Source organism: Lynx canadensis, chromosome C2, assembly GCF_007474595.2.
Source record: "Lynx canadensis isolate LIC74 chromosome C2, mLynCan4.pri.v2, whole genome shotgun sequence".
NCBI classification, from domain to species: Eukaryota; Metazoa; Chordata; class Mammalia; order Carnivora; family Felidae; genus Lynx; species Lynx canadensis.
Window position 1 is genome coordinate 92132280 of NC_044311.2, and position 15169 is coordinate 92147448.

At 34.3% G+C, this 15169-nt stretch overlaps 1 protein-coding gene and 1 non-coding gene across 2 annotated transcripts in view; both read right to left on the bottom strand.

Moving 5' to 3' along the window:
- The window catches only part of STXBP5L (syntaxin binding protein 5 like), a 390498-nt gene that overhangs the window by 277319 nt on the left and 98010 nt on the right, over positions 1-15169 (bottom strand). Inside the window, exons 4-5 of the mRNA XM_030330346.1 lie at positions 13760-13841; positions 9280-9380 (exon numbers count right to left, since the gene is read on the bottom strand). Coding sequence (XP_030186206.1) covers positions 9280-9380; positions 13760-13841 — 183 coding nt within the window. The remainder of the gene's footprint in view (positions 1-9279; positions 9381-13759; positions 13842-15169) is intronic.
- Positions 13456-13564, bottom strand: LOC115524306. Its single transcript, XR_003972019.1, has one exon. It is a non-coding gene; the product is annotated as a U6 spliceosomal RNA (small nuclear RNA).

A 15169-nucleotide genomic window follows, 5' to 3' on the forward strand; every position in this document is an offset into this window, starting at 1 on the left:
TAAAGGAACTAATCAATATTAATACAATAGTAGGGAACATTAACATCCCACTTACATTAATGGATATATCATCCAAACCAAAAATCAGTAAGGAAACAGTGCTTGAATGACACATTGGACCAAACGTATTTAACAGATATATTCAGAACATTCCATCCTAAAACAGCAGAAAACACATTCTTTTCAGGTGCACATGGAGTATTCTCTAGAAGAAATCACATATTAGTCCACAAAACAAGCCTCAACAAATTCAAGAAAATTGAAGTCATAACCTGCATCTTTTCTGACCACAATGCTATGAAACTAGAAGTCAACCACAAGAAAAAATTGAAAGTAACAAAAATACATAGAGGTTAAATAACATGGTACTAAACAATAAATGGGTCAACCAGGAAATAAAAGAACAAATAAAACAGTACATGGAAACAAATGAAAATGAAAGCACTATAATCCAAAACCTAATGCAGCAAAAATAATTCTAAGAGGACAATTAATAGCAATACAGCAATACAGAAGCAAGAAAAATCTAAAAGAAAAAAAAAACCTAACCTTACACCTAAAGAAGCTAGAAAAAGAACAACCAACAAAACCCAAAACCTGCAGAAAGAAGGATATAATAAAAAATTAGAGCAGAAATAAATGATATAGAAACTTCAGAAAATCAATAGAACAGATTAATGAAACCAAGAGCTGACCCTTTGAAAAGATAAACAAAATTCATAAGCCTCTAGCCATACTCAAAAAAAATAGAGAAAGGACTGAAATAGATAAAATCAGAAATGGAAGAGGAGTAATAAGAATGAACACTACAGAAATACAAACTATTGTTAAGACAATACTATGAAAAAAATATACATCAACAAATTGGACAACCTAGAAGAAATGGTTAAAGTACTAGAAACATATAACCTCCCAAAGGTAAAGCTAGAAGAAACAGAAAATTTGAACAAACTGATTAGAAGCAAAGAAATGGAACCAGTAACCCAAAAATTCCAAACAAACAAAAGGATCAGATGGCTTCACAGGCCATTTGTATCAAACATTTAAAGACGAGTTAATACCTATTCTTCTCAAACTATTCCAAAAAATAAAAAAGGAAAAACTTCCAAATTGAGGCTAACATTACTCTGATATCAAAGCCAGATAAAGATATAATAAAAAAAGAGAACTACCGGCCAATAACTCTGATGAACACGGATGCAAAAAATCTCAATAAAATACTAGCAAATCCAATCCAACAGTACATTAAAAGAATCATTCAACACAATCAAGTGGGATTTATTCCTGAGTTAAAGGGTGATTCAATAATCACAAATCAATCAATAAGAGAAAGGATAAAAACTATTTCAATATATGAAGAAAAGCATTTGACAAAGTACAACATTCACTCATGATAAAAATCCTCAACAAAGCAGATCTAGAGGGAACATACCTCAACAAAATAAAGGCCTTATATGAAAGGCCAACATCATTATCCAACAACATACTCAATAGGGAAAAACTGAGAGCTTTTCCCCTAAGATCAGGAACAAGACAAGGATGTCCACTCGCATCCAAATTGGTAAGGAAGAAGTATTTCAGAGGACATGATACTATATAATAGAAAAACCTAGACACTAGTGTCTCACTAGACTAATAGAAACAGCAAAAGACAACTAGAACTGATAAATGAATTCAGTAAAGTTGTAGGATATAAAATCAATGTACAGAAATCTTTTGTATTTCTATACACTAATAATGAAGCAGCAGAAAGAGAAATTAAGAAAAAATCTCAATTACAACTGCACCAAAAATAAATAAATAAATAAATAAATAAATAAATAAATAAATAAATAAATAAAATATCAGGAATAAACTTAACCAAAATGAAAGACCTGTACTCTGAAAACTATAAAACCCTAATGAAAAAGAGGTTAGAGTGGGAGAGAGCCAAAGCATAAGAGACTGTTAAAAACTGAGAATAAACTGAGGGTTGATGGGGGGTGGGAGGGAGGGGAGGGTGGGTGATGGGAATTGAGGAGGGCACCTTTTGGGATGAGCACTGGGTGTTGTATGGAAACCAATTTGTCAATAAATTTCATAAAAAAAATAAAAAAAATAAAAAAAAACCCTAATGAAAGAAATCAAAGATGACACAAATAGAAAGATACTCATGCTTATGAATTAGAAGAATGTTGATAAAATGACTATACTACCCAAAGCAATCTATACATTTAATGTAATCTATATCAAAATACCAACAGTATCTTTCACAGAGCTAGAACAAATAATAGTAAAATTTGTACAGAACCACAAAAGAACTGAAAAGGACAAAGAAATCTTGAAAGAAAACCAAAACTGGATGTATCACAATTACAGACTTCAACTTATATAACAAAGCTGTAGTAATCAAAACAGTGTGGTACTGGCACAAAAATAGACACACAGATCAATGGAACAGAATAGAAAGCACAGAAATAAACCCACGATTATATGGTCAAATAATCTTCAAAAAAGCAGCAAAGTATACACAATGGGGAAAAAGTCTCTTCAACAAGTGGTACTGGGAAAACTGGACAGCTACATGCAAAAAAATAAAACTGGGCCACTTTCTTACACCATGCACAAAATAAACTCAAATGGATTAAAGACCTAAACTTGAGACAGGAAATCATAAAAATCCCAGAAGAGAAAACAGTCAGTAATTTCTTTGACAATGGCCTTAGCAACATTTTTCTAGATATTCTCCTGAGGCAAGGGTAATAAAAGCAAAAATAAACTACTGGAACTTCGTCAAAATAAAATGCTTCTGCAGAGTGAAGGAAACAATCAACACAACTAAAAAACTAAAACAATAACCTATGTAATGGGAGAAGATATTTGCAAATGACATATCCAATAAAAGGTATTTAAAACATATAAAAACTTCATATAACTCGACATCCAAAAACAAATAATCCAGTTTAGAAATGGGCACAATTTATGAATAGACATTTCTCCAAGAAGACATACAGAGGGCCAACAGACACTTGAAAAGATGCTCAACGTCACTCATCAACAGGGAATTACAAATCAAAACCACAATGAGATATCACCTCACACCTGTCAGAATGGCTAAAACGAACAACACAAAAAACAAAAGGTGTTGGTGAGGATGTAGAGAAAGGGGAACGCTTTTGCACTGTTAGTGGAAATGCAAACTGATATAGCCTTTGTGAAAAATGGTATGAAGATTACTCAAAAAGTTAAAAATAGAACTATCCAGAGATTCAGCAATTACATTACTAGGTTTTTACCCAAAGGACACAAAAATACTAATTCATAAAGGATACATGCACCCCCAGGTTTTTTCCAGCATTATCCACAACAGCCTAATTATGGAAACAGCCCAAGTGTCCACTGACCAATGAATGGATGTGGTAATATATATACATACAATCGAATATTTCTCAGCCATAAAAAAAGAATGAAATCATGCCATTTGCAATGACAGGGATGGAGTTAGAGAATATTATGGTAAGTGAAATAAGTCAGAGGAAGACAAATACCATGTGATTTCACTCAAATGTGAAATTTAAGAAACAAATAAAGGGCACCTGGGTGGTGCAGTCAGTTGAGCATCCAATTCTTGATTTTGGCTCAGGTCATGATCTCACGGTTCATGGAATTGGGCCCTGCATTGTGCTCTGTACTGAAAACATGGAGCCTGCTTGGGGGATTCTCTCTTGCCCTCCCTCTCTCTCTCTCTGCCCTTACCTTACTCATGCTCTCACTCTCTGTCTCATAATAAATAAGTAAACATTTTTTTAAAAAGAAACAAAAGAAATGCACAAAAGGAAAAAAAAAAGGGAAAGACAAACTAAGAAATAGATTTTTTTTTATATATATATGAAATTTATTGACAAATTGGTTTCCATACAACATCCAGTGCTCATCCCAAAAGGTGCCCTCCTCAATACCCATCACCCACCCTTCCCTCCCTCCCACCCCCCGTCAACCCTCAGTTTGTTCTCAGTTTTTAACAGTCTCTTATGCTTTGGCTCTCTCCCACTCTAACCTCTTTTTTTTTTTTTTTCCTTCCCCTCCCACATGGGTTCCTGTTAAGTTTCTCAGGATCCACATAAGAGTGAAACCATATGGTATCTGTCTTTCTCTGTATGGCTTATTTCACTTAGCATTACACTCTCCAGTTCCATCCATGTTGCTACAAAAGGCCATATTTCATTTTTTCTCATTGCCACATAGTATTCCATTGTGTATATATACCACAATTTCTTTATCCATTCATCAGTTGATGGACATTTAGGCTCTTTCCATAATTTGGCTATTGTTGAGAGTGCTGCTATGAACATTGGGGTACAAGTGCCCCTATGCATCAGTACTCCTGTATCCCTTGGGTAAATTCCTAGCAGTGCTATTGCTGGGTCATAGGGTAGGTCTATTTTTAATTTTCTGAGGAACCTCCACACTGCTTTCCAGAGCGGCTGCACCAATTTGCATTCCCACCAACAGTGCAAGAGGGTTCCCGTTTCTCCACATCCTCGCCAGCATCTATAGTCTCCTGATTTGTTCATTTTGGCCACTCTGACTGGCGTGAGGTGATACCTGAGTGTGGTTTTGATTTGTAAGGAAATAGATTCTTAACCATAGATAACTGATGATTACCAGAAGGGAGGTAGGAAGAGGGATGGTTGAAATAGAAGATGGGTATTAAGGAGTGCACTTGTCGTGATGAACACTTGGTAATGTATGCAATTGTTGAATCACTATATTGTACACCTAAAACTAATATTACACTATATGCTAACTATCCTGGAATTTTAAAAAAATGTTTATGACTAAACCTAACAAAAATGTGGAAGACCTCCTCAGAGAATTTATAAATGTTATTTAGAGAAATCAAAGAAGACCTAAGGAAATGGGATATAATATATGCCATTGTTCATCAACTGAATGAATCAATGTTGTCATTGTCCATGGCAATGAACCAATATTGTCATCCCCCATCTTCGTGGAATATGTTAGTTCTCCCCAAACTAATCTACAAATTCAAAATAATTCTTTTTTTTTTCTTATTTATTGTGTATCTGGAGGTTTGAACCTTTAATCTCATTTACTTATTTGGCCCATCCCCGCCCTTCCCTGGCAACCACTGGTTTGTTCTTTGTATTTATGAGTCTATTTCTGTTTTGTTTTCTCTTTTAGACTTCATATGTAAGTGATATCATATTGTATTTGTCTGACTTATTTTTATTTAGCATAACACCCTCTAGGTCCATCCATGCTATCACAAATGGTAAGAGTTCTTTCTTTTCATGGCTGAGCAATATTCTAGTGTGTGTGTGTGTGTGTGTGTGTGTGTGTGTGTGTGTGTGTGTGTTTCATAACTCGGCTATTATAAATGTTACAGTGAATATAAGGATCCATATATCTTTTCAGATCAGTACGTCAAATCAAAATATCAGGAAATCTGTCTGTGGAATTTGACAAGCTATTTCTAAAATTTAAGTGGAAATAAAAAAGTCAAATTTAAGCAAGTGAATTAAAGTAGAATGGTTAATCAAACTGAAGAATATTCACTAAGTTGAATACTACATAACGGTGAAAGTAATAAACTATAGCTACATGCAACCTGGCTGAAATTACAAATATAACATTGAGCAAAAGAAGCTATACATAAACAACTGTATATGTATGGTATCACATTTATAACTGCCCAAAGAACAGGCAAACTAATCTGTAGTGTTTGAAATCAGGATAGTATTATACCTAGGGTTAGTGATTGAAAGATAGAATGGAGTGGGGGGGTAGTTTCCATAGTTCTAGTAATTTTATGTTTCTTGATTTTTGTGTTTGTTACATGGGTATAAAATTATTTCATGTGTACACTTAATATTTACATAGTTTATTTTTTTAATGTAGCTTTTTAAAATGTTAATTTATTTATTTTGAGAGAGAGAGCACATGCTCACACACACAAGTGGGGGAGAGGCAGAGAGAGAGAGAGAGAGAGAGAGAGAGAGAGAGAGAGAGAGAGAATCCCAAGCAGGCTCCATGCTGTCAGTGCAGAACCCAACATGGGGCTCAATCCCACCAACCATGAGATCATGACCTGAGTCAAAATCAAGAGTGGGATGCTTAACCCACTGAGCCATGCAGGCGCCCCAATATGTGTGTTTGTTTAAAGATTTTATTTTTAAATAATCTCTACACCCAACAGGGGGCTCAAACCCACAACACTGAGATCAAGAGTCACATGCTTCACCAACTGAGCCAGCCAGGCACCCCTACACAGTTCCTTGATTTGGTAACATTTACACACATACCAAAAGAGTAAGTAAAATAAAATAGAATAAGGAAGCTTTTTATGTACTAATAAGGAATAATCTTTAGAATAAATTATAAAGAGAGTGAAAAAAGTACAAAAGTACAAAACATGCTATAATTTGTGTAACAAAAATATGTATTTTCATATTTGCTTATATATACATAAGGAAGAAAATTATGTTACATGTATTTGCCTATATATGTACATAATGAAGCTCTGGAAAGATATAATAAATTAATAAGTAACATTGCTTGCCTCTACTGAGGGGAACTAAATGTCCAAGGAAGAAGAGTGGAAGAAAGATCCTTCATTGTATATACAACTTAACATCTTTTGAATGTTAAACCAGCTAAATATGAATTATTCAAGAAAATTCTTAAATAAACAGAATTCAAATTACCTTTATAATGCAATACTACCTTTCAAATTGGGGGTACAAACTTCCCCAAAAGCCAACTCTGATGGATCAAGTTTGCTAGATATTTCATAAATTATAGGGTTCTTAAAATATTACTTCCCTGCAACTTAGCTAATATTCCTTAGAAGTACTCTGATGATATTAATTATCAGAACACCACAGATAGAAAAAATAAACTCTGATATAAGTATAAATAATTTAACATCTTTATGTCATAGTCTACCTATTGAATTTTACTTGAGAACCATGTAAAACAATTCTATGCTTTCCCCAACTTTGTACAATTTATGATCAGTGATAGCAAGGACTAAAATATAAATGACTTATTTTATTCATTTTCAGATCATGCATCACAGAGATCAAAACAGTTGCTCTTCCATATTTAGCTTTAAAATCAGATTTTAAGGGAATCCAAGGATAATTCCCCAGAAGCAGCTGAAATATCTAAACCTATTTCTCAACAGTTACTGCCTCAAAGATTTTAAGACCAAAGGTTGAAGGTGCCCTAATAAAAAAATAACCTAAAATTTATAGCATACAATATATAAATTAAATATATATTTGGCATAAGCATAAGAATATGTAGAAATTTACATAGTGAAATGACTAATTTAAGAAGGTTTAGAGTTCCAAAAAGTGCTTGATTAAATTCTCCTTTACAGACTTAAGGCTTCTATTTATCATAAGTTTAAAAATATTTCCCCCCTATACAAGAGAATGTGATAGTTAATGATTATTTCAAGCCAAGATAATTTATTTTCAAATTCAAGATGATGAATTTATCTTTGTCAACCACATAGATATCACATTTTTGTCAGCATTAAAATAAGCAGTGCCTATACAATTCCTATGATTTAAACTTATCCAAAATCTGCCGGCTTGCTCTTTTATGTTGCTAACAGTTAAATGTACTTCAGTTGAGATAATAAAAGTATAATTGGAAATCATCACCATCATTTCTTTCCCCCACTCCACAAAGGGCCATGAAAGGAGCCAGAACATTTCCTTCAACATTCCAACTATAAGGGGGGAAAGCCTATTCTGTCCATCTACACAGAAGTATAGGGCCAGATCTACTCAGTCCATTCAAAGAAACAAACAAACAAAATCTTACAAACAGTGAAAGAGAAAAAATCAGTGTGTCAATATCTGAGTACATGATATTTTTAGTGGTAAAAAACAGGAATAGTATAACAACTCTTGACTGATCTTTAAATTTTTCAATATCCTGAAACTTCTGTTGTATTACTTTAAAATTTAAGATAATATAACCAAAATTAGATCTAAATAAATTCTATCTAGTTTTAGCAAACATCTAAAATATATATTCTCTCCTCTCAAAATATACTAGGTATAATAAAAATTTCCATTGATGCCAAATCCTAAAATACTGTAGAAATAATACTCATGAATATTACTCAGAATATTGAGGATTAATTATTTAAATAGTATAGTATGCACCCAAACAGAAAAAGAAAAAGCTTCAGGTAAAAAAAAAAAAAAAAAGAAAAGAAAGAAAGAATGTCTGCATAACTGCCATCCTATTTTCTCACATAGCTATAAAAACAGATTCACTTCATTAAGCTCTGCCCATATAGTGATGATTACATATTAAAGTATTACTATTCAACAATGTAAGTACTATCTTGAGTTCTCAGCAATGACTGCCTGCCTCCATTATTCACCTACCTCAATTTGAATAGTACTTGCTAATCTGTGTAAATTTACTTCTCAGGGGTTTCTTTTCCTTTCATTAACATCAAATTTTCCTGTGATGGCCCTTCTCATTCACTGCAAAGAGTTAGATTGTTTTCCAAATAATAAACAAATACCAGGTTATTTTATAGTTAAATTACAGAGACAGATAAAGAAATACAAATTTTACTTTATCTCCAGGTGGATTATCAATTGAGTAGATGTGAATTATGTTCTAGGACTAATTGAATACAACATTAGAAACATTAAAATTTGGTAGTTAGAAATAAAACCTATTAATTTTTCCAATTTCCATTCAATTTTCTCTTTCTCATTATTAATATTTCATTCTAAAATGAGGGAATCTAAATTCTGATCAAATTGTCATTTTTGAAAACATTTAGCTTGAATGTGTAGTACTGCTCAACAAATATTTTTGGAATCTAAAACTTTCTCCTGCTATTTTTTTCATGTAAAAATATTTAAGCAAAAGACTGAAAATGTAAGACACAATTGCCATGATCAAAAGGTATAAAAATACATTTAGTATTTACTTGACTTTCAAATTTTAGGGCGTTTTCAGCACCCTGGCCTAGGGGAAAGAACACATCATTGTTGTAGTGCCAATTTATAGTGAGAATAAAAATGTTAGGAGTTCCCCATTAGTAGATGATTAAATCTATATCAGTTATGAATTTTCTATGAAATAAACTATAAAAACAAGGCTAACATTAAGTTATTTCTAGATATTAAGATTATAAAAAAATAGTCTTTCAAGGTTAACCTTGAAACCTAACCATCCTTCTCAGGAAATACTTCTTTCATACATTAAGAAATTGTTTAACTCAGACATTCTTACCGTTCTCGATTAAATTTAAGAGAATGAAGAATAGCTGGCCTTTTTTGTCTAAGGTTCCACAAATGAAGTGTATCATCTGAACTCGCACTAACCAAGGCACCCTGAAACAAAAAGAAGACAAAGTGAGTGACTTCCTTAAGAGTTTTTTGTTAGGCAAAACCAACAAGCTGATTTGCTATATTTTACACTACTTTAAGAGTTACTTGTATCTATATAACCTAGAAATGTAAAGAAAACTATTGTACATACTTCAATCAGGAGGGCTAAGAATGCTGAATAGAAGCAGCAAGTGAACTACTGCTAGTCAGGATGACTAGCTCAAGGAATATGCATTTGCCACTGGAGAGAAATAATTATTGTAGCATTGTTATGGATATTAAAAATTTTTTGTAGGGGCACCTGGGTGGCTCATTCAGGTAAGTGTCCAACTCTTGATTTTGGCTCAGGTCATGATCTTGCAGTCATGGGATTGAGCCCCACATCAGGCTCTGTGCTGACAGTGCAGAGCCTACTTGGGATTCTCTCTCTCCTTCTCTTTCTGCTCCTCTCCTGCTCATGCTCTCTCTCTCTCTCAAAGTAAATAAATAAACACTAAAAAAACCTTAGAAAAAATTTTTTTATATTTTCTTTGGGAAAAACTAAGTTTAATTTTCTCACTTCTACTATTTGCATACATACTATGTAGCTTTTCAGAAAAGAAAATATCCAACCAAGTTTTAAAATTGCAATCTGGTCATATTTTGTATTTTATATTTATATTTTATTCACCATTTGTAAAGATTCTCTGTGCAGTTGCAAATTATATATATTTTCTAAAAAGTACATGTGGTATAATTTATTTTCAAGAATTAACTGGTTTCAAGAAGCTTCATCTGTGATAAAAGAAAACACCTTTAATAAAAGAAAACATTTCTCCAATTAGAATTCAGTATAACTACAAAAATAATACAAAGATTTTTTTTTACATTATGTCCAAATACAAATAAATTGTATTTCAAATACACTAGTATGTTTTCTACTTTTTTTTTTTAATTTTTTTTCAACGTTTTTATTTATTTTTGGGACAGAGAGAGACAGAGCATGAACGGGGGAGGGGCAGAGAGAGAGGCAGACACAGAATCGGAAACAGGCTCCAGGCTCTGAGCCATCAGCCCAGAGCCTGATGCGGGGTTCGAACTCATGGACCGCGAGATCGTGACCTGGCTGAAGTCGGACGCTTAACCGACTGCGCCACCCAGGCGCCCCTAGTATGTTTTCTACCTTTTAATGTGGCAGATACCATAAGGGCAGATAACTAGCTGCCATGTATGATTTCATAGATATGTATGCTTAAACTATTTACGTGAGCTAGAAACATCTTAAACTATGTCAGAAGTTTTACCATTATAGGTTTCCCAGCTGAAAATGCCAGATCTTGCAGAATCATCATACCCTGAGATATCTAAAATTCTTTTCATATTTTCCAAAGTACTCTGTTACAAGTAACCTTTCATAGTTTATAATATCAACTGCAGATATCAATGTGATTATCCCATTTAGATGATCAGATTAACTATAATGAAATTCCCAGAATTTATTTCTTCATTAGGGATTAAAAAAGAGAAGATAGAAATTGTTATAGAAGAACATTTAGATTCCTAAGACAAAAATGCTCATGTATCCTATCATGCTTCTCCTCATATTGTATACCTGTGATTTCAGGCTCAAAGAATAGCTTTTAAAACATCAACCATAATCCAAGACTATATCCATTAAAATGTTTAAAATGTATATAATTTGCACATTTATATATTAGTATATAAATACACATGATTAAAAGTATACACTTATATATATATTTTTAACATGAACCCATAATTACATTCCATGAAATAAAATGTACTGTATACAGGCCTTGAGGATTTTTATGTTTGTTTGCTTGTTTTATGTATAAACTGTCCCCAAATGTTTCTTATATACAAACTGGAATGTTACTAGGATTGCTTGCCAGTGCTTGATAGGCTAATTTTTTTTAGATATAGGATGTTGATCTCCTTTCTAAGGACAATGGAAATTCACTTAGACTAGGGTGGGGATAGAACATGATACATGAAATTAATAAAAATTCTATAAATAGTTATGTGCTATACAAAAGATACAATATGCCAAAGGCAATGGAATTAAAATAAAGCAACATATGTTCAACATCAGTTTAATAGCCAAATAAATCTAAGAAGGAAGTCATAGAATTATTAATTCTATGACAAAAATAGGAAATAATTTATCATTTTGGAGGGACATGAACAGTACCACTGAGCATAACACCACCAATAAAGATTATAAGACACATAAGAAAGTAAGCACATCAGCAGGTGTCTAGGACTTATTTATAAAAGCAAAGTGAATCTGTAAGAAGCACAAGTAATAAAAATTTGTGAAAAGATTAAAAACAAATAAAAACACCAGCCATGAGGTCAGACTAGGAAGTTTGGAAAAAGGTAAAAGAGCTGAGTGTAAGATGGATCAGGGTAACTAGTTCTGGTTAGATGATGGAAACTGAAGGATGTTAAAGGCTTTCTTTTTACTTAGTTATACAGCACAGAAGTAAACCTAAGAATTTCAAGATGATTCTCAGAGGATCAAAATGAGAGAAAATCACCTAGAAACAAGTTATACCTGCTAGTGAACAGCCATGCAGAAGGCAAAAGGCTGAGATCACTCTACTAAGAGTTACAGAGTAACACTGAGACTTCAAAAAGGTTGGCATTCTAAATACTAATGACAAGTATTATAATAAAATGTTTTTAAAAATTTTCCCTTTTCTTCTTTATCTCCCTCTCTCATTGTGGTATCCCATAGTAAATATGACTATAAGGTAAAATATGCTAGGTTTGTCAATCTTCTGAGAAAGATTTTCAGCCAAAAGAAGTAAAGGGTGGACATTTGCCAACATCACAAATTTTTCATGCCTTAACTATCTCTGATACAAAGCTCTATGAACCATTTTACCCATGTTTATGATTATAAAATTTTTAGAAAAAATATAGGTAAATATATGGAGATAGTGAATAAAATCATCATTCATGTCATAAGGAAACAATCAGCAATAATTCATTTTCTTTTTCTCAAGGCACTGAGTTCAGTCTGCTATGTGCCTAAATTCAGTACAGCACAAATGCTTTTTATTATTATTATTATTATTATTATTATTATTATTATTTTGAGAGAGAGAAAGAGAGCACATGCATGAGTGGGGGAGGGGCAGAGAGAGAAGGAGAGAGAAAATCCCAAGCAGGCTCCATGCTCAGCATGGAGCCAGGTGCAGGGTTCAATCTCACAACCACCAGATCAGAACCTGAGAAGATATCAAGAGTTGGACACTTAGGGGAGCCTGGGTGGCTCAGCCAGTTAGGTGTCTGACTTTGGCTCAGGTCATGATCTCACGGTTTGTGAGTTCAAACCCACAAGGGGCTCTGTGCTGGTGGCTTGGAGCCTGGAGCCTGCTTCAGATTCTATGTCTCCTCTCTCTGCCCCTCCCATGCTCGTGCTCTGTCTATGTCTCTCAATAATGAATAAACATTAAAAAAAATTAATTAAGAAAAAAGAAGAGTTGGACACTTAACCGACTGAGCCACCCAGGCACCCCAGTATGGCACAAATCCTTAAAGCATTTTTGCATTGACTGGCTCGCTTAATTGAACACAGCTCTAGAAAACTCAATGACCCACTTAAAATATGAATAAAAATATGAGTCCAGAAGGCTTTAAGAAGTCTTCAACTAATGAAAGATCTACAACCTTTCTGAGCTTTATAATTAATTACATACTTTGTCTTTAGGAGGCTCTTTATCACCATAGGTCTATAAAAACAGGGATGGAGTAGGGAGTCAATTGTCATAATACCTATGGATATACAAATAAATACAAATGCATACATATACCAACAAATATGTATAAATATATAGATAGCAGAACCCATAGGTAAATAACTGAAAAGATTATTTCATGAAAGATAAAGGCAAAACATGAAGTTAGTGCTAGATTATAAAATTTAAGTTGGCATGCAGAAAAAAATTTAGTGATCAAGGAAGCAATTGGTTTTAGTAAGTTTAAAAAATTAAATAATCTGTAAATTATGCTGAATAACAATAACATTCTTCTGGTACGACCTTTTTCCTTTACAATCTAATAAATTGACAAATACTAAAATAGTCTTTACAAATTTGCATGTCATCCTTGCACAGGAGCCATGCTAATCTTTCTCTGTATCATTCCCGTTTTAGTATGTGTGCTGCCAAAGTGAGCACTGAAATATTCTTTTTTAAGAAATGTGACCATGAATAATATTTCACACATATATATCTTTAAGCATTTAGAATATACAAAATATAACATATTTAAATAAAAATAATATATTTTTATATATCATAATATTAAAAAGATCACATCAACTAATGCAGTGCATATGTGTATACCTCTGTGATAGTCAAGAAAATCCTTACCTCATTGATCAAGAACTGGAGCTGCAGGACTGCTGCACCACTTTCATGTTGGCAATAACAATCAACTCCAGGTCTCCCGAGTCTAATATAATAAATGTCAAGGATTCTAAGATTTTACTTAGTACTAGTATTAATTAGTAAAGAAAAAACTAACTTACTTAGCATCTAATGTTTTGCTTTTAAGTTATCTTGATTTTTGTAAATAAAGAGTCAAAATATCTTAGTTAATGCAAATAACATTATGTAACACAGGACAACAAAATGGCCAAATAGGACATCTCTTGCACAAATGCCCTTCTTGACAACAACTTGGCATCCATGCACAGACAAAAGTGCTTTCCTAGGAGCTTCCAGATCCATATAGGAGGCTGCAAACCCCCAGTGCAGTCCAAGAATGAAAAGAGTTGTTTTGAGAAGGCAGGCTTACTCCAGGCAACTGATTTACTGACTGTAGTCTCAACTACAGAAATAGAAATAGCTCTGCACCGCCCCCCTCAGAACTCAGCTACAGCCCCCATTCAACTTGGGGTCACCAGAATTTGCTATATGCCAAGAGACCTGTAAGAGTCACTCCTACCCAAATCAGGTGGTAGTCATACAGACCTTACATCAGTTGTGGACTGGAAGTGGTCTTTGAACCAGCTCTAGCTCCTCTTGGGTACAGTGCAGGAGCCACTGGAAGTAAGCCCACCAAATTCAAGCAGACCATAGATTCTTAAACAACCTTCTAACTAGGCTCTAGACCTTCTCAGCCACAGTCTAGGAACAATCTTGCTGGCACAGTGACCCTGTTGGAGACACTCTTGTCTGTGCCCCTAGAGATCCTGAAAGGGATCTATCTTCCTCACAGCAACAGTCTGACAGTCAGCCAGCAGTCCTGAGGGTCCAGGGTCCCAGTGGAGGATACTACCATCTATGCATCTGAAGATCTGGAAAGAGCCCCATATTCTACTCTGGGTCCCTTCCAGCCACAGTCCACAAGTAGGCCTGCTGGCAAGAGGTCCAGGCTGTAGTCACTCCCATCTGTCCTCCCAATGATCCTAAAAGGGCCTATACATGATCCCAGCCTCCTCACGGTCACAGCCAGCCAGCAACCCTGAGGGTCCAGGGTCCCAGTGGGAAACATTCTTACCTGCAATCCTGATAACTCTGAAAGGGCCCTATATTCAGTTCCAACCCCTCCAACTACAGTGTGTGAATAGTCCTGCTGCCACAGGGACCTGACAGGAGACACCTCCAGCCTCAATCCATGAGCTGTCCTACAGGCACAGGGACTTGGTAAGAGCTACAACTGTACTCCAAAAGATCCTGAAAGGTCCCTATACTCAACTTGAGCCCCTTAAGCCATGATCAGGGACCAATTCAGCCTATTCAGTGACCTGGAGGGAGACATGCCCATCTCTGTCCACA